This window comes from Odocoileus virginianus, chromosome 1 (assembly GCF_023699985.2).
Source record: "Odocoileus virginianus isolate 20LAN1187 ecotype Illinois chromosome 1, Ovbor_1.2, whole genome shotgun sequence".
NCBI lineage: Eukaryota > Metazoa > Chordata > Mammalia > Artiodactyla > Cervidae > Odocoileus > Odocoileus virginianus.
Window position 1 is genome coordinate 29,589,755 of NC_069674.1, and position 22,892 is coordinate 29,612,646.

Sequence of the window (22,892 nt, forward strand, 5' to 3'; positions counted from 1 at the left end):
TAGCCTACCAGGCTCCTCCGTCCATGGAATTCTCCAGGCAAGAGTACTGGAGTGGATTGCCATTTCCTAGACAGCGTTTATTCAGATCCTTTTGCTCGGAGTTTAAGATTGGGGCTGGGTGGATCATGTGGTCCAGAAGGGACTGGTCATTTCTGGGGCTGGACAGACATTGAGATAAGACATCCTTGGGTTAAATATACCAAGATCACCTTCAAGGAGTAGCTGGAGAAGATCCCCTAGGAATAAGAGTGGCCTTGCTGCTACTTCCTGTGTTTTCAGAGGAAAATAAGCCACGCCATGTAAGAGGCTTCTCGAAGTAAAGGACCTGAAACTTAAACTTAACTGACTTCCTGGTAAATCTGCCTGACTCCTTAGAGCATAGAACGTGTATCTGGTTGAATTTTCTCTTTTCAAAAAAATCCTTTTCTCTCACGCACTAGCATTCTTCTGTTGTCCACTGCCTTCACCGCCTCCATCCTCTCCCTTCCCTCCCCAAGAATAAGGTAAAAATCTTAAACCAAATGGGGTCTGTAGAGGAATAAAATTATATTAAGGGTATATGTTTCTTATTGAATGATTTAGATGAGATAAGGTAAAAATATGACAGTATAGGAACTGGGATGAATCCATGCGTATCATGTATAGTGAACAGACAATAAATGTATCCAGAACTGGCAAATATATGACCATTGGCAAAACAAGGTGACCTCATCTATAAAATGAGGGAGTTGGATTGTATGCTTGATGAATTTATGGTGAAATAGTATTAGACAATAATTTGGCTCTAAGATTCAGGAATACCCAAATCCTATCAGTGACCAAAATACATACCTTTCTACCCTCTCATTCAGAACTGTTATTTGCAAAGGAAAGCAGTAGTAGAAACTGTACACACACATACACCTATTAGTTTGTTTGTCATTAAAGTGCTTGGGTTTCAGCTGGTAATGTTACACTTTGGTTAACTGAGATGAGCATCCCACCTTCGTTCCCTGAAAACCCAAACCTGAGCTTCAGATTTTACTGTAATCCAACTGACTTGGCAAGAGAGAAGCAGACAAAGAGAAAAGGCAACAGAAGAGGAAAAAGAACAACTTTTAAGGAAGTCCATATAAGCTACAAGAAAGGGAGAGGCAGAAGAGAGCAAGCCATACCTATGTGCTGACACTTTGAACAGAATCCTTACCTGCCAGTGTGTGTGAGATGACCCTGTCTGTAATGAGATCAGTATTCCTCTCAGAGCCTTTATCTGTAATTATCTTTGAAGTAGAAAATTAAGAGTACAGCAGGCCTTGCTATTTGTAATTCTAGCGTCTGTAATTTTGATTGTTTGCAGGTAATGCTGAAGATCTGTGCCATATAGTTTACAGTGTATGTATGAGTTTAAATCACAGGCAACATGTGAGACGATGTGTGGCTGTGAGTGGTTTAGTGAGTGAGCTTCCTTTGTTGTACAGCCTGTGTCTTTTAGTAAGGCTTTTGTTTATAAAGTGATTTTTTAAATGATTTCAAAAAACAGTGTACTGGTAATGAGAGTGAGCTCTAAAACCTTTATAATTTAGATAGTTTTTGATAATTTTACTGATAATTTTAAACACAGGTCCAATGTAAATGGAATGGCAAAAGGAGCTACAGTTACCTGTTATATGTCAATTAGTCACTCAGTCGTGTCCGACTCTTTGTGACTCCATGAACAGTAGCCCACCAGGCTTGGAATTGTGGGATTCTCCAGGTAAAGATACTGGAGTGGTTGCCATTTTCTTCTTCAGGATTACACATCATGCTTTCTGGTATTAATATCTTTAAAAAGTACCCTGCATCTGGTAGCTATTGCTACAAATACCACCTAAGGTTTTGTGGTTTAAAGAGATGTCAGGGCTTCCCTGTGGGCTCAGTGGTGCAGAATCCACCTGCCAGTGCAGGAAACACGAGTTTGATCCCAGGTCTAGAAGGATCCCACACGCCGCAGCGCAGCTGAGCCTGTGCGCCACAGCTGTGGGACCTGTGCTCTAGAGCCCATGAGCCACAACTGCTGAGCCCACGTACTGCGATAGACATGCAGCCCGAATGCTCTAGAGCCTGTGCCCCACAACGAGAGAAGCCTGCACACTACCACTGGAGGGTAGTCCCCACTTGCCGCCACCAGAGAAAAGCCCATGCAGCAACAGAGACCCAGCACAGCTAAGAATAAATAAATAAAAATTGTCTAAAAAAGCAGTATCAATTTAGTTTTCACAATTGTAAGCATTGGCTGGGTGTTTAGTCTGCTCCTGTCACCTAAGCTCATGCAGTGGCCTTCATCTGGCAGGTCTGCTGCGAACTGGGCTTACCAGCAAAGGCAGGAGCATGCTGGGGGCCATGTTCTCCATGTGATCTTTCACCTAGGTTTGAGGGCAGGCCACAGTTTGCAAGGCTTTTCAGGCTGTACTTTGCTGAAGTCTTATTGGTTAAAGCAAGTTATATAGGACTTCCCTGGTGGTACAATGGATAAGAGTCTACCTGTCAGTGTAGGGGACATGGGTTCGATCCCTGATCTGGAAAGATCCCACATGCCATAGGGAAACTAAGCCCATGTGCCACAACTTCTGAACCTGTGCACCCAGTCTGTGCTCTGCAACAAGAGGCCACTGCAATGAGAAGCCATGTGCTGCTACAGAGGGTAGCCCTGACGCCACAACTAGAAAAAGCACAGCATCAACGACTTCAGTTCAGTTCAGTTGAGCCCAACTTTCTGTGACCCTACGGACTGCAGCACACCAGGCCTCCCTGTTTGTCACCAACTCCCGGGGTTTACGCAGACTCAATGTTCATTAAGTCGGTGATGCCATCCAACCATCTCATCCTGTCGTCCCCTTCTCCTGCCTTCAGTCTTTCCCAGCATCAGCATCTTTTCCAATGGGTCAGTTCTTCACATCAGATGGCCAACGTATTGGGAGTTTCAGCTTCAGCATCAGTCCTTCCAGTATATATTCAGGACTCATCTCCTTTAGGATGGACTAGTTGGATCTCTTTGCAGTCCAAGGGACTCTCAAGAGCTTTTCCAACAGCACAGTTCAAAAGCATCAATTGGCACTCAACTTTCTTCACACTCCAACTCTCACATCCATACATGACTACTGGAAAAACCATAGCTTTGACTGGATGGACCTTTGCTGCAACCAATAAATAAGTAAATAAAGCAAGTCACATGACCCTCCTCTAGGGTCAGTGGGGGAAGGAGAGTGTATATATTGATAAAAGAACTTGGATACTGAGGGGCATCCAGGGCCAATAGAGGAACGATTAACCCACTGTACCATATCTACAAACTGTGTATATCTCTTTTTGAAGATATCTCTCTCAACCAGAGAGAGTGATGTTTGATGTTGTTTCAGTATTGTCTGTAACTTCATGCCACACCACTCTCTTATCTCCCACCCCATGCAGCTTCTAAAACTCCGCTCTCACTTCCCATGGTCGAGTCTTTGTTGCTGTGCCTGCCTAGGGTGCTGCTTCCTTACCACTTAACCAAAGCTCTTCGCTCACCTGACTCATCCCTTTTCACCCTTCAAGTACAGTGTCACTTCAGAGAAACCTTTTCAGGCTAGGTAGCATTTACACTTTCCTTGCATACTGAATTTTTCCTTTATAGCATTTGTAATAGTTACTAATATCTGTCTGCCCATCAGAACTTATGTTTCATAAGTACTGTGTCTAATTCATTTTTGTGTTCAACACCCCTTTTATTCCCACCCCACCCCCATTTATTACAAGCCTGTGTTCATGCCCATTAGAACTTACGTTTCATGAGTACTGTGTCTAATTCATTTTTGTGTTCAATACCCCTTTTATTCCCACCCCAACCCCATTTATTACGAGCCTGTGTTCATATTAGATTGGTGCAATTTTTTTTTTGCATTGTTGAAATTTGCCTTTGATATTGGAATGTATTCTTAAATGTGGTTGTATTATACATCATTTTAATGTGCATCCTTACTTTATTTTTTTGCTAGTGACTTATTATTTGCAGTTTATATTTATTTTAGACTGTGGAAATAATGTTAGATAAAAAGCAAATTTGAGCAATTTTCTTATTCAAGTTCAAAATGGGTTATAAAGCAGTGGAGACGACTCACAATATCAACAATGCATTTGGCTCAGAAACTGATTAACGAACGTATAGTGTGGACGTGGTTCAAGACATTTTGCAAAGGAGATGAGAGCCTTGAAGATGAGCATAATGGCTGGCCATCAGAAGTTCACAGTGACCACTTTAGAACAATCATCAAAGCTGTTCCTCTTAAACTCCCATGAGAAGTTGCTGAAGAACTCAATGTTGATCATTCTATGGTTGTTTGACATTTGAAGCAAATTGGAAAGGTTAAAAAGCTCAATAAGTGGGTACTTTATGAGCTGACCACAAATCAAAAAAATTGTCATATTGAAGCATCATCTTTTTATGTGCAGCAACACTGAACTCTCTCTCGATCGGATTGTGACATGCGTTGAAAAATGGATTTATACAACAACCAACAGTGACCAGCTCAGTGGTTGGACTGAGAAGAAGCTGCAAAGCACTTCGCAAAGCCAAACTTACACCAGGAAAAGGTCATGGTCACTGGTGGCCTGCTGCCAGTCTGATCCACTACAGCTTTCTGAATCCTCTGGAAACCATTACATCTGAGAAGTATGCTCAGCAAATCGATGAGATGCTCCGAAATCTGCAAGGCCTGCAGCTGGCATTGGTTAACAGAAAGGGCCAAATTCTTCTCCAGGACAACGCCCAACTGCATGTCACACATCCAGTGCTTCAAAAGTTGAACAAATTGGGCCATGAAGTTCCTCCTCATCCACCATGTTCATCTGAGTGAGTGAAAGTCGTGTCCAGCTCTTTGGGAGCCTGTGGACTATACAGTCCTTGGAATTCTCCAGGCCTGAATACTGGAGTGGGTAGCCTTTCCCTTCTCCAGGGGATCTTCCCAACCCGGGGATCAAACCCAGGTCTTCCACATTACAGGCAGATTTTTCACCAGCTGAGCCTCAAGGGAAGTCCAAGAATACTGGAGTGGGTAGCCTATCCCTTCTTCAGCGGATCTTCCCTACCCAGGAGTTGAACTGGGTCTCCTGCATTGTAGGTGGATTCTTTACCAACTGAGCTACCAGGGAACCCCATATTCATCTGACCTCTCACTTAACAGGTCCCACTTCTTCCAGCATCTCAACAACTTTTTGCAGGGAAAATGCTTCCACAACCAGCAGGATGCAGAAAATGCTTTGCAAGAGTTTGGTGAATCCTAAAGCACGGATTTTTATGCACAGAAATAAATAAACTTATTTCCCATTGGCAAAAATGTGTTGATTGTAATGGTTTCTATTTTGATTAATAAAGATGTGTTTGAGCCTAATTATAATGATTTAAAATTCACGGTCCAAAACTGCTATGTTAGGTTATATTTGCACCAGCCTAACAGGTGCTCAGTAAACATTTGATGAATGAATACATCCAGCACCAGTTTTCTTAAATAGCTAGTAAGACCTTAAAGACTGCTTGTGCCTCGTCCTAAGGCAATAAGCTCTTTTTATTCTGGCTCCATTTTTCTTCACTGTTGAGATTCTGTTTGTTATGGCTTTTATATTCCTCTTCTAGTCCTCAGCGTTGTTTTTTGTTTTTTTTTTTTTTAATTACTGTTCTTTGTTGAGCCTTCCGTCTTTGATGTGTGCTTTTTTAAAATCTCTACCTTTCTCTATTTTTTTTTCTTTTTCTGGTTATTTCTCATTGTGAAAATTACCAGGTGATAAAAATTTCTTCTTTCTGGAATGAATTATTTGTGCTTTCTTTTTCTAGATGATTTTTACTAGTACTTATGACTTACTAATCTTGTTTCTATTTTTCAAATGGGTGGTTTCTGTATTGGGTTGTTAGGTTACCATGGAACAAAAGTGTGTTATAAGTTAATTATTTAAGAAATTTCTCTTTGAGATCACTATATAATTAATTATAAGAATTCAAAATTTTTATAGTTAATTTTTTTAAATGAAGAAACAACCAAACTCCTTATCTTTCTTGACTTTTAAAATTCCATTTATGTTTCATATTAAAATTTCATGTTCAGGATAATAATGGGGCATTTCATATAAGTATGTCATCAGAGTATCTAAGAACATATTTAAAGCTTAGCTTTTATGTAATAAGAAAACTTAGGATTGATTTTTGCAGTTAACTTTTAGGAACTTGGGGCTACACATGCACATAAAAAAAGCTGAAATGTTTTGGCTAATAATCTAGGCCATTGTGATTGCAGAAAAGACTTTTATTTATTCAGTCAAATGATTTTTTTTCCACAGTTTACTTTTAATATTCTTTGAAAGTGTCTGAAATTTTTTTCTTTAACACCATTTTTTCATTAACAAAACAATAATCATTGTAGACAATTATTAAGTATTACATCATAGTACTTGTTGTAGACAGTTGGTTGTCAAGCAAAGATCTGTAAATCCTGATATTTTTCAGTCTTTTCCATGTCAGCTGATTCTATAATAAAGAAATGTCTGTTTTCTTTACCTAAAATTCTTATTCTGACCTGCTATATAATGTGGTTGTTCTGATAGTGTGATTTGAGTCTCATTCAAGATGAAACCCCTTTTAACAAAGTTTTAATATAGAGGTACTCGGAAGAAGTAGTGGTTTCCTTAATCTTGGGTCGGTGCAGTGGCTAGTATGTATGGGGAGGTAGCATTGACTCTGAGAAGAGAGCCTGCTTCCTAAGACTGTCTGGACTGTGGAAGGGGATAAACAATACCCCCCTTGTTTTGAATCATTTGTGCTTTAAACTTTTTCTGTTTCAAGGTAACTTCGTGCTTACAGAATAGTTGTAAAGGCAGTACAAAGATTTCCTGTATATACTTCAAACATGTTTGTCAAGTGTTACAACATTTTACCATGGTTTTCTCTATGTGTATATATACGCATATTATTATTTTCTGAATCACTGGAGAATAAGTTGCTGATATGATGCCCCAAATATTTCAGAATGTGTATCCTAAAAAAAGGTCAATCTTTGTGCATTATCATAGCATCATTATCAAAATCATACTCGGCAATTTTTAATTTAACATGTGCTTGCTTACTTGGGGCAAAGTACAGGTGAAGTAGAATATAGACTTAACAAAACTTTTAGATACTTAAGGGAATTACAGTCTACAAATAAGTCAATTTAGAAAATTATTCTATTTTAGAATAAGATGTGTGACGTGACAAGATTTTATACAGGATACACATATGCTTCTAGAAACATGAAGGAAAAGCAGTCATCTCAACCTCGAGAATCAGGGAAATGCTTCTTGACTGTTGCAGCCAGCCCCAGAGAGAGGCGCCCTGCTGAAGGGCGGTGGTAGGGACTCACATCCCAGATTTCGTCCTCCATTTCATTTCTGTCCTTGACAGTGAAAGTTCTGAGGGCTGATGAACCGTTGGAATAACTCAGCACTAAAATACCAGCAATGCATGAGATAGGTCAGATTCTGTTTCTACGAAAGTTGAGACAGTACTTTTTTTTTTCTTTTAATTATTAACAAATTTTCACCCTAACATTATTGAGCTTAAGAAACAGACTGATTTCCTTTCCTAAGCACTTGTCCTTAGGTTGTTTTTCAAGAATACCTTCTTGATTATGAAAGACAAGAAGTAGTTGAGTTGATTAGCTGTAATTACTTTAAAGGAATGGAAGGAATGTTTTTAAAAACTTAATTAAGCCACTGTCAATCTAGAGTTTTAGGGATAGTCACATTTTTATTATTTCTGGCATTTGTATATTAAATGTCATGCTAATCTTTATAATTATTCTGAGTTAATCAGAAAAGGCTTTTATAAGGTGCTGTAATATATAGTTTTCAGACTTTGACAGTTTAAGAAGGAATGAAATAGGCACACTTAGACTCATTGGAAAAGACCCTGATGCTGGGAGGGATTGGGGGCAGGAGAAGAAGGGGATGACAGAGGATGAGATGGCTAGATGGCATCACCAACTCGATGGGCATGAGTTTGAGTAAACTCCGGGATTTGGTGATGGACAGGGAGGCCTGGTGTGCTGCGATTCATGGGGTCGCAAAGAGTTGGACACGACTGAGCGACTGAACTGACTGACTGACTGAGACTGACAGTAACATTGTACCAAATTTTAAAAATTGCATTACTGAAAATCGCTTATTAGTTGCATTCTTTAGTATTAAAGTTTCATAAATTGTTTTAGACTAAGGTTTATAATGCCAACCATACTTGTGTAGAGAATTATAAAATTGTTTCCCAGATCTTTATACCTTAAAAGGTGTAAAGATTTTTAAGATTTTGTTTTACATTTATGTAAATGTTTAAATGAGATTTGGGGGTATTTGTGATTGTTATTAAGTCCATATATACATCCTGACAGTGTTTTGCACTGTTAATGTTTGTTCCATAGGGACTTTTGTTGCAAGGGAATTTCCATAATGGAATTTCAAACTCTTTTAATAATACATTTTTTTTTTCTTTTGCAAGCTGTAACTTCTTGCTTTCTAGTTAAAAAATACAGTCAGAAGCTTCTTAGGACACTTTCTTGGTATCTAGATGCCTAATTGTTTTTCTTTTTAGAAATAACCACATTTTTACAGCACCATATTAAAAGAGCTGTAATTTATATGAATTTTCCTTGGAAAACAAGTTTTCTCATCTGATTTTGTAAGTTTTCAACTTGATTTTTAATATCTTTGGTTAATAGATACAAAATCTGTTTTTCTGATATTTTCAATGCTAGAGGTTTAGGGTCAAGATGCCTGTGGAGGTGTCATGTTAAGACTACACTTACAGCTCACTGGTATGTTCTAAGCAGGCCAAGGGCACACCCACATTCTTCAATCTACTTTTTTAAAACCCAGTGTCCTAGTTTCTGAGCTGTCTTCATAATTTTTCAGCTGGCTCTTATGGAATTTTTCCTGCTGCTTTGTGTCCTTTTCATGGCTGTCTATGAAATATAAAGATGAGTTTGGTCTGCAAAAGTTAAAAACATCATCAGTCACTGTTACCTGGAAAAGTCTTTCTGAAATTTTGATCTCTAGCAGAACACTGATTTCTGAGTTTATTAATTGGTCTTTGGAATTCTGTTAGCAAGAGAAGGCATTCCCCAGACATAGTTAAGTAACCCAAAACAGTTTCATCTCTAAATCTTAATGTAGTCTGTCTTTTTATCACAATGCCCAGTATTCATTGAACTGATGTACCAAATCATAATTGTCTCCTATTTGTGGTTATTTAAATGTCTTCTGTTTTTAAAACATAATTAATTTACATTTATATAAATTTTTTTTATTTATATTAAATACAATTTTTGGTTTTATTTTATATTATTAATTTCTAGTTTAGGAGTAAGATTTCTGGATCAGAAAGAATTATTGTTTTCAGAGGATTTATAAGTGCTGACCTCTAAATGGGTGTATTACTCTTACAAAAATTGGGATTGAATAGTTCCATGTTAGATTGTAGTATATAGGAAACTTAGTTTAGAATTAAGGGAAAGTTTCAATTGTGTCGTGATATAGTCATGAGGGAGATGGCAGCTACAAAACCCTAATGCATGTTCTAAGGTATCCATTGCACACAGTGAATTAACTCCTTTCCTGTGCATCTAAAAGGGTAATGGGAGAATTGGGACAATAGTCACTCAGATCACTTCCATATCTTCATTATAGCTTTCAAGCAGTATGGCCAGGTGCACTTCACTTAAAATCTTCTTTTCCCTCAGTTTTACCATCTTTAAAAAAGGAGATGTTAGAATTCATCTTTCAATGTATGTTCATAGTTTCCAGCACTGTAATTAATAAGCATAAATCTTGCTTTCGGATTTGGCTTAGTACCTATATGTACGGGGTTGATTTTTCTATGGAAATCAGACTTCACTAGCAGCTACTGCTTTGTTGCTCAGATGTTCATTTTGTGGGCTTCCCTGGTGGCTCGGCTGGTAAAGAATCTGTCTACAGTTGCGGGAGATCTGGGTTTGATGCCTGGGTTGGGCAGATCCCCAAAAGAAGGGAAAGATTACCCATCCCAGTATTCTGGCCTGGAGAATTCCATGGATTGTATAGTCCATGGGGTCGCAAAGAGTTGGGCACGACTGAGCAACTTTCACTTTCACTTCATTTTATTGGAAAACCAGTATACAGTACTGGGAGTAAGAGTACGGGATCTGAAGTTACAAATTGCCTGGATTAGAACTTCAGTTCTGCTACTCAACTCTGTGGTATTGGGCAGATTATCCTCTTTAACCTTGGGTTTCTTAAGCATAAAATGAAGCTTTAATAGTAATAAAAATTGAATTATATTTAAAAGTGCTCATTAGCACATTCCTTATACATGTTAAGCCTCAATGCATATTAACTTTCAATAATTATTTTTAGTAATTGTATTAGTTGTGTATTACTACATAAGAAATTAGTTCAAAAAGTGGCTTAAAATAATGATAAATGTTTATTACGTTTTTGTTTCTTCAGGTCCAGAATTTAGGAGCAGGTTGGCAGGGGGTTCTGGTTCGGTGTCTCATGTGAGATTGCAGTCAAGGTGTTAGAGGGGCTTGGTTATCATAGTGTAATTTTGAATCTAATGGCTGTAAATTTGATGTTTTGCAGACCATGTCTTCGGCAGTGGTACAGTTGTATGCAGCAGATCGGAACTGTATGTGGTCAAAGAAGTGCAGTGGTGTTGCTTGTCTTGTTAAGGACAATCCACAGAGATCTTATTTTTTAAGAATATTTGATATCAAGGTGAGTTTTGTTTTGCCTTCACTTAAAGTGTAGATGATTAGGTTTTCTACCTTAATTTTAATTTAGTATAGATTTGTTTATCCTTTATGTAATATTTAAATTATCCTTAATATTAGAGGAGTGAAGCTTGGTTTGAGATATTGAAGCATGGGCACTGTGATCAAATTGGCAGCAAACCCTAAGCCAAATGTGAATAGTTCCCCATTTTATCTATCCACACGTTAAAGGTTTTGTTGGTTTCTCTATTTTTATTCTTTTGGATATGAACTTTTCCCACATTCTCTTATTTTCTAATGATACTCTTTTTATTCCATACTATCCATCACAGACTAGCATATATAGTTCTTGCAGGGAACTACAAAAGTGTATCTTATATTTTAGTTTGATGTGTTCTTATTTACTGCAGCCCTGATTTAAAGTATTATACAATATCTGTAATAAAGTATTTGCTGCCTGTTTTATGTTGTTTCTCAGCATAGGTATATATATTCAGATTTTCCCAGCTTTGTATCCCTCTATCTCAAGTGTAAATCCACCTTGTCTTAGATTGGATGCCCTTTGTCAGGAACTCATCTCTGATAGTCACTCTAAAAATCATCTTTTTGCTGAAATGAAGTCTCTGTTTATCTTTTAAAATCTTTTCTGTGGGTGAGCCTCCTTACTTAATATTCATGTGTGGCAATAAGTATAATAGGGTTGTAGTTACAAAAAAAACAGAAAACCAGCTTTGAACTCCTGAACAGTACTTACGATTAAATAGGGTGTAATCAAACTGCTTTACATTTCTGGGCTTCGGCTTATTTATTTGTAAAGTGTGATGACCATCTGGATCTATTGCAGAGTATTTCCCTGAGAGTAAGTAAGTTTAAGTCACTGCCCTTTGTAAATTAGTAATTTGTAACACCCATTTCACATACTTCAAGACAGCTGAGAGATGTGGTGTACTCCTGTTACTAACAGGAGTTTAACCATGGCAGCGATTCTGGGAGGTGGGGAGCACATGCATAGTTTAAAAGACACTCCTCAGTCCTTTGATATATTTCTCATCAGCAAGGAGAAGCACTATTTAGAAAGTAGATATACATAGAACTCCACTGAGAAGAAGGGGATTCCATTATAAAGGTCATAATGTGTGTGGTGGTAGTTCAGTCGCTAAGTTATGTCCAACTCTGTGTGACCCCATGGACTGCAGACCATTAGGCCCCACTGTCCATGGAATTCTCCAGGCAAGAATACTAGAGTGGGTTGCCATTTCTTTCTCCAGGGGATCTTCATGACCCAGGAATTGAACCCAGGTCTCCTGCATTGCAGGCCGATTGTTTACCAACTGAGCTATGAGGGAAGCCCCATAATATGTATACAGTATTTTAAAGTATTTTTGAATTGGTGGTCTAGGTGGAACCTTGCATTTCAGAATAGGGCTGTGATTGTATTTCCCTAACCAGTCATCTCCAGTTATAGATAACCATTGCTAAATACTTACAATTAGCCACATTTGGTATTAAGGTTAATGATATTTCTTGTACTAGGGCTATCGATATGACAGTCACTGATGGATCCCTTAACCATAGTTTAACCTTGTACACTTTAATCATCATTCTCTTTCTGCTCATGATTGATAGTACTTTTACCAGTGTTTAATTAGGAATTCAGTTAAGTTGCTCAGTCGTGTCTGACTCTTTGTGACCCCATGGACTGCAGCACACCAGGCTTTCCTGTCCATCACCAACTTCCGGAGCTTGCTCAAACTCATGTCCATCAAGTCCGTGTTGCCATCCAGCCATCTCATCCTTTGTCATCCCCTTTTCCTCCTGCTTTCAATCTTTCCCAGCATCAAGGTCTTTTCCAGTGAGTCAGTTCTTCTCATTAGGTGGCCAAAGTATCGGAGCTTCAGCCTCAGTCCTTCCAATGAATATTCTGGGCTGATTTCCTGTAGGATTGACTGGTTTGTTCTCCTTACTGTCCATGGGACTCTCAAGAGTCTTCTCCAATACCACAGTTCAAAAGCATCAATTCTTTTGGAGAATTAATTTTGGAGAATTAATTAATAATAATTTATTAATAATAAATCAATTAATTAGGAGACCACTCTGCAAAAGTTAAAAAATTCAAAGATTGTTAATGAACAGTACAGAGAAGGCATATTTGACCCTCTCAGCATCTACAGAATTGAGGAAAAGAGAATGAAATCCAGTAATATTTGGTAGTGTACACTCTAAATACTGCTGATAGAACTATGCTTTGATGATCAGTGCATGTACAAAAGAATCTTACCACTTCTAACATTGATGATCTAGTAATTGTTCTAGTTATGTATTTTACCAAGTATATATTTGGAAATGCTTGGCTAATAAGATTATATCTTAGCATACTGAGTTCAGCTCACTTGGTATGTAATTTTTATGAAACACTATCCAATATTTACTGTTTTGTTGCTACTTATTAAATTATATATATGTTATCTATGTATTGTACATGTGTGTGGTCTGTATGTAAAGGCTGTTAATATAAACAGTGCCCTAATAGGAGTCATCTGCTTTGTTTTTGTTCCTTTTTTTTTATTCCTCGAGGTTTTCTTATTGGTAACTCTTATTTCAACTTTTATTTTTTTTCTAGGATGGGAAACTATTGTGGGAACAAGAGCTATACAATAACTTTGTATATAATAGTCCTAGAGGATATTTTCATACCTTTGCTGGAGATGTAAGTCATATTTCCTTTATTTCCCTGTTTAGTGTAATTGCATTTACATTTGTCTGTGGAAAGTATGTGCTTTTTATGTAAACCCATTGTATAAAATATAAGGAATTATTTTACTTTTAAAAGCCTAGTCACAGATATTATGGCTTAATAGGAAGCAACAGCTAAGATGGACAGCTAAGATTTTAAGGGAAAAGTTTTCTGAGAGGAATGTAAATGTAATTTGGCATGTAGAAAAGAGGTTTTTTCATCTTCTCTGTCTTTGGGCATATAGTTTTAACCTGTCTATGTGGTTTTGGACAAATAGTTTAACTCTCTGAATTTTAGTTTTCCTGTCTATAAAAATGAAACCCCTAACCCATGGTAACTTTTAAATATTGAAGATTATATTGCCATACAAATTATTTTGTGAAAGAATAGTACATGACGTAGAAGAGCACTAAAATACAATAGTGTTAACTGCTCACTTCTCTCCAACTCTTTGCAACCCCATGGACAGTAGCCCACCAGGCTTCTCTGTCCATGGATTCTCCAGGAAAGAATACTGGAGTGGGTAGCCATTCCCTTCTCCAGGGGACCTTCCTGACTCAGGAATCAAATCCACTTGTCCCGCATTGCAGTCAGATTCTTTACTGTCTGAGTCACCAGGGAAAGTGAGACAGGGGAAACAGAATTTTAAAAATTTATTGCGTGTACCTGGGATCAGGGCTTCTTTGGTGGGTCAGGGGTAAAGAATCCACCTGCAATGCAGGAGATGCGGGTTTGACCCCTGGGTTGGGCAGATCCCCTGGAGAAGGAAATAGCAACTGACTCCAGTATTTTTGTTTGGGAGATTCCATGGACAGAGGAGCCTAAAGGGCTGCAGCCCATGGGGTCACAAAAGAGATGGACACAACTTAGCAACTAAACAATGACAACAACATAGATTATGAGTGACTTTAATATTCTTGTTTTCGTATTTCTGTTTCCTAAATTTTCTACAGTAAAAGGTTGGATTAGATGATATATCTGTCTTTTCAAAATGCATTTTCTTCTTTCTTTGTTATTTTTTCACATTTTTCTTCATTGTATGTAAATATATGTACATATATAAAAGTGTGGACTAAATGCCGTAATAATGTCAGTGTGTTCTCACACTTTTAATAATGTACATGAATACCTGTAATTAAGCTGCAAAATAAAAGCATAAAAAAGATAGAGTTGATCTGCATTTGATCAATGTTTCTAGTGTTTGTCTTTTCAAATCCAAATGTTTACAGAGCTCTATTGAAGGATCAAATTCTGTTTTTGATCAAACTTGTTCTTTTTGATTGAAGATGAAGTATCAGTTTAACATTTGACTGTCTACTGTAACGTAATAGTAGTCTTTACCTTCTCCATGCTTTTTATCTTCTTAAGTTATTCAAGTGATAAAGTTCTTGTGTGCTAATAAAGTGAAGCTTGCTTTCTTCAGAAATGTACTTTTGTTAGTTATCAACTTTTTTGTTAAATAAAGCTAAATTTGTGGGGTTTGTTGTTTACCTTTTTTGTTGAAAATATTTCAGACCTGTCAAGTTGCTCTTAATTTTGCCAATGAAGAAGAAGCAAAAAAATTCCGAAAAGCAGTTACAGACTTGTTGGGCCGACGACAAAGGAAATCTGGTAAGCATTTTAAAAAATTTCTTTAAACAGGAGCTGGCTGTGGCTTACAGGACTGATCTGTTCTACCATCTATTTCTGTAAACATGGTTTTATTAAAAACAACTATGCTTGTTGGTTTACATGTTGTCCTTGACTATGTTTTCTCCCACAGCACAGTTGGATAGTTATGACAAAGTCTCTATGAAGCACAAAGCCTAAAGTAATTACTATCTGGCCCTTTACACAAAACAGGTTGCTAATTTTCCCTTTAAAAAACTACTATTTTTATTGGGTTGATTTTTTTTTTTTTTTTTTAAGTTTTTTTAGAGAACTCCAATAATCTTTTTGGTTAATAATATTTAACATCCACTGACTTTTAATGTTTGCATTCTTATTTCATTATTTGTAACTCACATTTTCAAAAGTACTTTATATTTTGTGAACAAAGACTTTAGGCAAGCCTATGATATGCAAAGTTGCAAACAAGATTTGTAAACATTGCTTTGTCTCTTGGTTTGCCCCTAATGTTGTATGTTATAAAATCATAAGGAACTTAGTTTAATGCATGAGACTCTAATATATATAAGACATTAGAAAATGATGCAGGATAATATAGCATTTTAAATTCTTTGATGTAGAACTACTCAACAGCAGGCATTCCTGTTGTAAAGTGGGAGAAGGGTGATTAGGAAAGGTGAACTTCTTCAGAATCATCATCTTAAGCAGATCACTTGTAGGACAAATAGCTTATGGGAGATGAGACCAGTATAGATCCCCTTGAAACTAGCTGTGCTCATGTATTCCTTGAAAAGTCTTTGTACGTCCAAGTATACGTTACCACAGTTTGAAAATCACTGTATGCAAGGATGTGCTTTACCAGTAAGCGGGAATAAGTCATGAAAAAGGACAGGAATGGAAAGGCATGTGTTACATTTTATACATGTTAACTGTTATTTTAATGGATTTCTGAGAAGGAGGTAAAGTACAAAATGAAAATGAACTGAGTTGTTGCCTCACTGTCATCTTATATCCACTTTGTAATGAGTGAATAGAATTATTAAGCACCTATTGTTTTTTACTTCTTTTTGGAGCCAGGGTTGTTTACCACTTGATTCTATGCTGTGGAAGAATTTGAGGTCAGTTCCTATTTCAGTGACGTGTTGTGGTGCCAGGCCAGAGCTCCCTGGAACTCCTTTTAGTCAAACTATGTGACATTTTCAATTTAAGAAAGAGTTTAAAACACTTCTTACTGTATGGAATAATTAACTTGGAAATAGATAGGTCACCTAAAGGTGTCTGTCACCTGGTGCAGGAATTCTGTTTATACAGTTCCTAAGCTTTTAGTCATAGTGTTTCAGAAGCAGAAAGATGGCAACCCACATGGGAGACAGCTGATTCATCGTTGGGCATCCTTGTCATGCTAAATCAGCCTTCAGTCTCGCTTCTCTTTAACTTAGATGCATGCGGACCAATTTTTGGTGCAACAAATAATTAGCCAGTTTTAATTTGGAAACAGGCTACTGTGCCCTCCTTAGGCCTTCACTTCTTTAGCTTAACCACTTCCATTTTGTTATTCCTCACATTGATATAATTTATAGACTCATTGTCCTGTATGTTGTGCTCTGAATGCATTATAGATTTTTATATCTCTTCAAATGATCCACATTTAGAAAATGGTCCTGCTTCAAATGTGATGTCCAGGTTTGAACGTAATACTCCAACCATGGTATGACTAGTACTGTGATACTAAAAATGTCCCCTGATACGATTAAACACTGTTCTGCTAACGTTTCTAGCAAACACTTCACACTATTCGCTCATTTTTAGTTCAACCAAAGGTTCTCTTTTTTTCCTTAACATGGTTCTCAAGCCAGGATAGTGTTATATTTCTAAGTAATTGCTTTTTAGAACTTATACTCTGAACTTTACATTATCTCAACGTATTTCCATGTTTGTGTCACCACCAGTTTAAGAAGTATTTCTTCTCTGGATATAGATGTAACATCACCTTGGAAACTAGAGATTTGACATTCATGGACACAAGATGTGCTTATATCAAATGTTTCATAAAATTACTTCATCAGACCACCAGATGGAGTAATCCATTTGTATTTCCCATTGCCAGGATTTTCAAATTGTCCCTCAGTTAAATTCTATTAATTTTAGGATTGTGGCTGTTTAGAAACTAAGTATTTCATTATATTTTTATTTATGGTATTTGGAAAATTTGGGATATTTTGAAAATATAATTTTGGAAAATTTTGTATTTCAAAAATCTGTGGAAATTGTATTTGTTGGAAATTCTTCAACCACTTTTGAACTTTCTTGAAATGAAAATTGTGTCAAACTTAGTATGAATGCAAGAGTACAAGTATGAATGCAGCAGGTTAGTAGCAGTTCTCTTGGTGTTACTCCTGTTTAGCTGGCCATGGTTTCTCAGTGTTACCTCTGTCTGCCCCGTGCTTAGGCGTCTGTAGGTGTTTTCATTGGCTTTATGCTGTCATTCAGTCCCGTAGCTTTAAATGCTATTTGCTGCTGACTCCCTACATTTTATCTACCCCCTTTGACCTCACCGCTGACCTTTAGACTCGTGTGCTCCAGTTGTGTGTCAGAAGAGCCTTCAAACTTCTATGTATGAACAGAACACTTAATCCAGGCTCCCCAACCCGATTTAGACTTGCTCTTATTCTCCTAGTCTTCCCTGTCCCAGTAAAAGGCCTTGGCTCCACCTTGTCACTCTGGCTCACAGTGGTTCTTCATAAACCCTGTCAGTGAGTCCCATTGTCTCTACCTTCAAAAACATGTCTTGAATCTGTTTCTCACCACCTCTGTTGCTACCACCCTAATCCAAGCCACCGTCGTGTGTCATCTGGACTACCTACTGCTCTCACCTATCCCTCTGCTGTCCCTGTATGCCCCTATTCTCTGTTTCCCACATAGTAACCAGGCAGAACTTTTAAAAAACATAGATTAGATCGTGCCACTTCTCCTGTTCAAAAACTTGTAAGAGCTTCGTATCATAAATGAAATACAGTCTATATTCCTTAACCCATGTCTTGTGGGACCCTACATGCTCCAGTTCCCCAGTTTCCCTTCTGACTTCTCTCTTCCGCTCTTCCTTTGGTCCACTGCAGTCCAGTATTAGGGTTTTGCCTTCATGCTATTCTCTCCTCAGGGCCTTTAGATATGTTCCCTCTCTTGCTTTATTCAAATGGTGCCCAATGTCACTTCCTCAGAGAAACTCTTATTAACCACTTATAAGAATAAGACAGAGTTTAGATGAATTAATTTTTTATGTTGGTTTTTGTATGACACATGTCTAATAATATTCTTTCAATTTATTTCCTAACAGAGAAAAGACGAGACCCCCCAAATGGTAAGCTCTTCACTAATTATTGATCAAAAAAATTTTAGATTGTAATTTAATCCTTGTAGAAACATGTATCATAGACATTGTGCTCAGTTGCTTCAGTCATGCCCGACTCTCTGTAACCCTATGGACCTTAGCCCACCAGGCCCCTCTGTCCATGGGATTTTCCAGGCAAGAAAACTGGAGTGGGTTGCCATTTCCTTCTCCAGGGGATCTTCTGACTAAGGGATTGAACCCAAGTCTCTTACATCTCGGGCATTGGCAGCCAGGTTCTTTACCACTAGCGCCACCTGGGAAACCCCATCATATACATTAATACCTACTATTTAATATGTATGATTAAATACTGTAGTTTATTGTGTTCTTATTTTAAAATAAATAACAGGTGGGGACTTAGAAATGTACTGTTCTTTGGCTATTTTCTAGGTGCCTGTCACTATTACTTACATCTTAATTCCTTATGTACAGTTGATTTAAGTTCAAAAATTATACAAACTGGTCTTAATGTCTTCCTTAAAAAGAACAGTAAATTTTATCTATTATATTTCTGCATTTCCTACTTTCATGTTTCTTTTTTTTTTTCTTATTTCAAAAGATTATTTTACAATGGTGATATGAAACTAGCCCCTTTCAGAATGAACACTTAACTATTCTGGTGTGTTTAAATAAATAGTAGCTGTGCTTACTGTGCTGATGTGTTTAAAACACATAGTAGCTGCACATAATCCTCCTTAATTTGATAATGAAGTAATGTGGATTGAAGTATTAGTAACTGAAATAATGTAGATTCATTTATTTAAAATATATGTAGTTATACTAAAGAATAAGAGCAGGATACTAAGATATAAAGGACAAAGTCCTAGATCTTTTGTGCAGAGTCTCATCCTGGGTCCCATAAACCCTGGCTGAAGTTTTGTGCTAGATATTGTATATGTTCTTTTCTCTGGGGAAAGAGGATCCATGGCTTTCATCACACTGAAATGGGATCCCTGATCCTATGATAGCCTTTGTTATAGTGGGGAATATAGCTGCTGCTTTTTCAAAGGCATCTCAGTTCTCTCATCAGAATGTAGGATGATTATTCAAGGAAACACTTAATATAGTACAAAGTTCTTAATATGTGACAACTGTTGGTGGTTGTTGGTTTTTGTTTCTTTTAAACCAATTTATTACTTTCTGATTTTGTCCTTAAATTTGTTTTTGCGATACAATAACATGAACCAGACATTGCTTTGTTAAATTTTGGATTATTTACCTTATTATAATTTTTTTAAAAACTTGACTACCTTCGGTAGTACTTTAAATGTGCCAAGCATTGTATACTTTGACTTTCTCTTTTGAATGGAAATTTTTAATACTTAAGTTACAGGACTGCTTGGGGATAAATAAAGTAATCAAGGTGTTTAGCATGGTGCTTAATACGAGTTATCATGATGAAGACAGTGACAGTGATCATACTCACAGCTACCTTTTAATGGTCGTTTGCTACCTGCCAGGCATTGTCCAGAAAACACATGAAGTAGCTGCTATTATCCCTGATGTAGATGAGAAGACTGGCCCAGATAGGTGACTTGCTCAGGGTCACAGAACTAGGAAAGTGGAGCAAGATTCAGTCTCAAGTGTTCCAGCTCCAGAGCCTGGCCCCTTAGCCACTGTGCCCCATCAGGATGGTTTTGAAGGAGAAACTGAGACCTAGAGAGGGTACGTAACATGCCTTGAGGTGTGCAGCTAGTATGTCACAGAGACAAAGGAAGCAGAGCAGCTGGGCCAGAAATCTTTCATCTGTGAACCTTTAATGTAGCATTAGAAGTTTTTCCACCTGTTGCGTGCTCAATATTTTAATCTTCTCTTTTTTAATTTATTAAACTATTTGGCCTCCTGTGAGCATATATTAAGTACCAGTGTGAAAGGCTTCCTAGTGTTAGCATCTTTAGGGAAAGTAATCTGAGATTGTAAAGTATAAATGTTGTACAAATAACATAATTAAAGTTAAGGATCTAAGTACTTTTTGATTTTTGTAAATTTAATCTTTTCAATACATATAAAATATATTTTTGAAGAGGCACCTAATCCACAATGGTTCAAATTTGGATATTCTTTATGTGACAATGATGTCTTATAATTTTATTACCCCTAGTAAGAGATGCTCATAATTAAATGTAGTTTCTTTCTCTGAGATGGCTCTTGGTTTTAAATCTTAAGATACAAAGTTTTAACCTTTTGGTACAGTGGTCCCAAACTTTTTTCCATTAAATAAACAGGAAATTTAAAATTGGTATTGTTAAAAAATTATACAGCCTGTGTTGCCAGTCTTTGCTTACTTATTTATTTATAAGATGCACATACAATCATTAATAGAAATGTTCATATTTTCCGCTGCAGTGCAGTTGCCTGCCTTGCTCTCCCCGTGGTGTAGAGAGGACTCAGGAAGGTGGCCTCTTGCGTTTCTGTATCTGCTGCGCTGCCACCAGGTGGCGGTCGGCACTTCTAACTGCCTTGCGGAGTCCATGCAGGGGCTTTGTCCCAATCCTCATTTCCATCAGTTTAGCTGTCCTTTTCAAATTGTAACTGAAAAAAAGACACTTTATGTAGAAGTAACATGTATTCCTGTCCTAAAGTACAATTAGGACAAGTGTTTTCCTCATTAACTCCTAATCCATACACTTTTCTTTTTTTTTCTTCATTGGTCAACCTCACCTTTTAACTTAGGTGCTTTCCAATGATTTGTTCTCAGCTTCATGACTGCTTGACATCAGAGGTCTCTAGCCCACCTGTTTCTCAACTATTTTACCTTGGTGAGAGCTCTCTGCTTTTTATGTAATTAAGCGGAAGAGTTTAGTTTGTTCTTTTAATTTTAAATTTAACTAGAAATGCTGTTCAGTGAGAATATTAAAAAACCTTTTCTCTGATAGTTGTCATTCATCAGAAGAAGGTAATTTGTCATAACTACTTTTTGAAAAAGAAAGAAAACAGCGCCCCTTCTTTATGTATTTACTTAATACATGTTCTTAGGATGAGTGTAATTTCAAAATGGAAAAAGTAAAATTGACTAGAAATGATTTATTTCTGTTACCGTATCTTTCATAAACTTTATTTAAAAAGTGATTCTGTGCTTTATACAAGTTATTAATTTTTTAGTCTGTCACTTTGAAATAATTAGGCTTTAGAACATTATTTTAAATTTATTTCCTAACATCTTCAAACTGTAAAGTAAATGCTGTCAACAGAAATAGCCAAATACTTAGTCTCTTGAATGTGTAAAAACCCCTTTTTTCTAAATTTTGAAACTCATAACCATTTCTTGTAACAGTTGGACCACAAACTAAGAGAACTGATAAATTGGTAAAGACATACAGTATACTTATTGTAAAGTTAGCATTGTTGATCAGTCTTGTCATTTAACTGTTGTGTAAAAAGTACAATAGTTAAAAGAAAGAGTAGTGGACTTAGAAACCAAGATAGCAGAGTTTACCTTTCCCTTTGTCACTGATTGTGTGACTTTAGACAGTTCACCTGGCTCTTCCTGTCCTTAATTGTTGTTTTTTGTTTGTTTTGTTTTTTATTATAGAAAGAACACATCTGAGTATCATTTTGTTGGTGATGACACTGTCCTTAGTTTTTGTCCATAAAATGAAAGATTTAGAAAAACTAGCTAATTTCCCAGCTTATACCAGTTTTTGTTACAGGTCTCTAAAATCTGAATTTTTCTATATAGACTTAATTAAATAGTGTTTTAACCAATATTGATGAAGTTTGTGTGAAATAACACTAAGTAGCTAAAGGCATAGCTTTATGAACTGCTTGGTAGATGCATAACAATATATTTGGACCTGATTTTGGAGGAGAGGCAGGAGGGGAAACTTTGGTATTTATTCTGCATATCACTTATATTTCATTCCTGTCCTCTTCATCCTTGACTTTCTTCAGAGATGGCCGAGTTATTTTCTCTACTGAGTTGTAAATCAGGCTTACAAGGATCTTAACTTTATTATTTCCCAGAAAAGAATCTACTAGCTTAAGTAATTTAAACTGTTAACTTTACCAACTTTATACCATTTAGGACATCCATAAGATATAGGTTACTTTTATATAAACTAAAGTAACATCAAAATATTTTTATTTTTCCTTTTTCCTAGAAATTAATTATAATTGTTAAATTTTTGTTTTGTTTTTCCAGCTGCACCACACAACTTGTGGGACTTAGTTCCCCAATTAGGATTGAACCCAGTCCTATGCACTGGAAGTGCAGAGTCCTTACCACTGAAACACCAGGGAATTCCCAAATTTCTGTTATTTTTTTAATGGTGAATCTGGTTATCCCTTTCTTACTGCTATTTGGACACACCTAGAAGGATGACATGCATAAAGAGAGTGTCTCACTCTGATATACCTCAGTCTGTCTTCAGTTCAATTCAGTCGCTCAGTTGTGTCCGAC

General features: G+C 36.9%; 1 protein-coding gene across 2 annotated transcripts in view; it reads left to right on the forward strand.

Annotated features, from left to right (window-relative positions):
* The window catches only part of WASL (WASP like actin nucleation promoting factor), a 75,214-nt gene that overhangs the window by 27,243 nt on the left and 25,079 nt on the right, over positions 1–22,892 (forward strand). For both annotated transcript variants that reach the window (XM_020909480.2, XM_020909479.2), the window contains exons 2-5: positions 10,633–10,767; positions 13,384–13,470; positions 15,012–15,108; positions 18,440–18,463. In XM_020909480.2, coding sequence (XP_020765139.1) covers positions 10,633–10,767; positions 13,384–13,470; positions 15,012–15,108; positions 18,440–18,463 — 343 coding nt within the window. The remainder of the gene's footprint in view (positions 1–10,632; positions 10,768–13,383; positions 13,471–15,011; positions 15,109–18,439; positions 18,464–22,892) is intronic.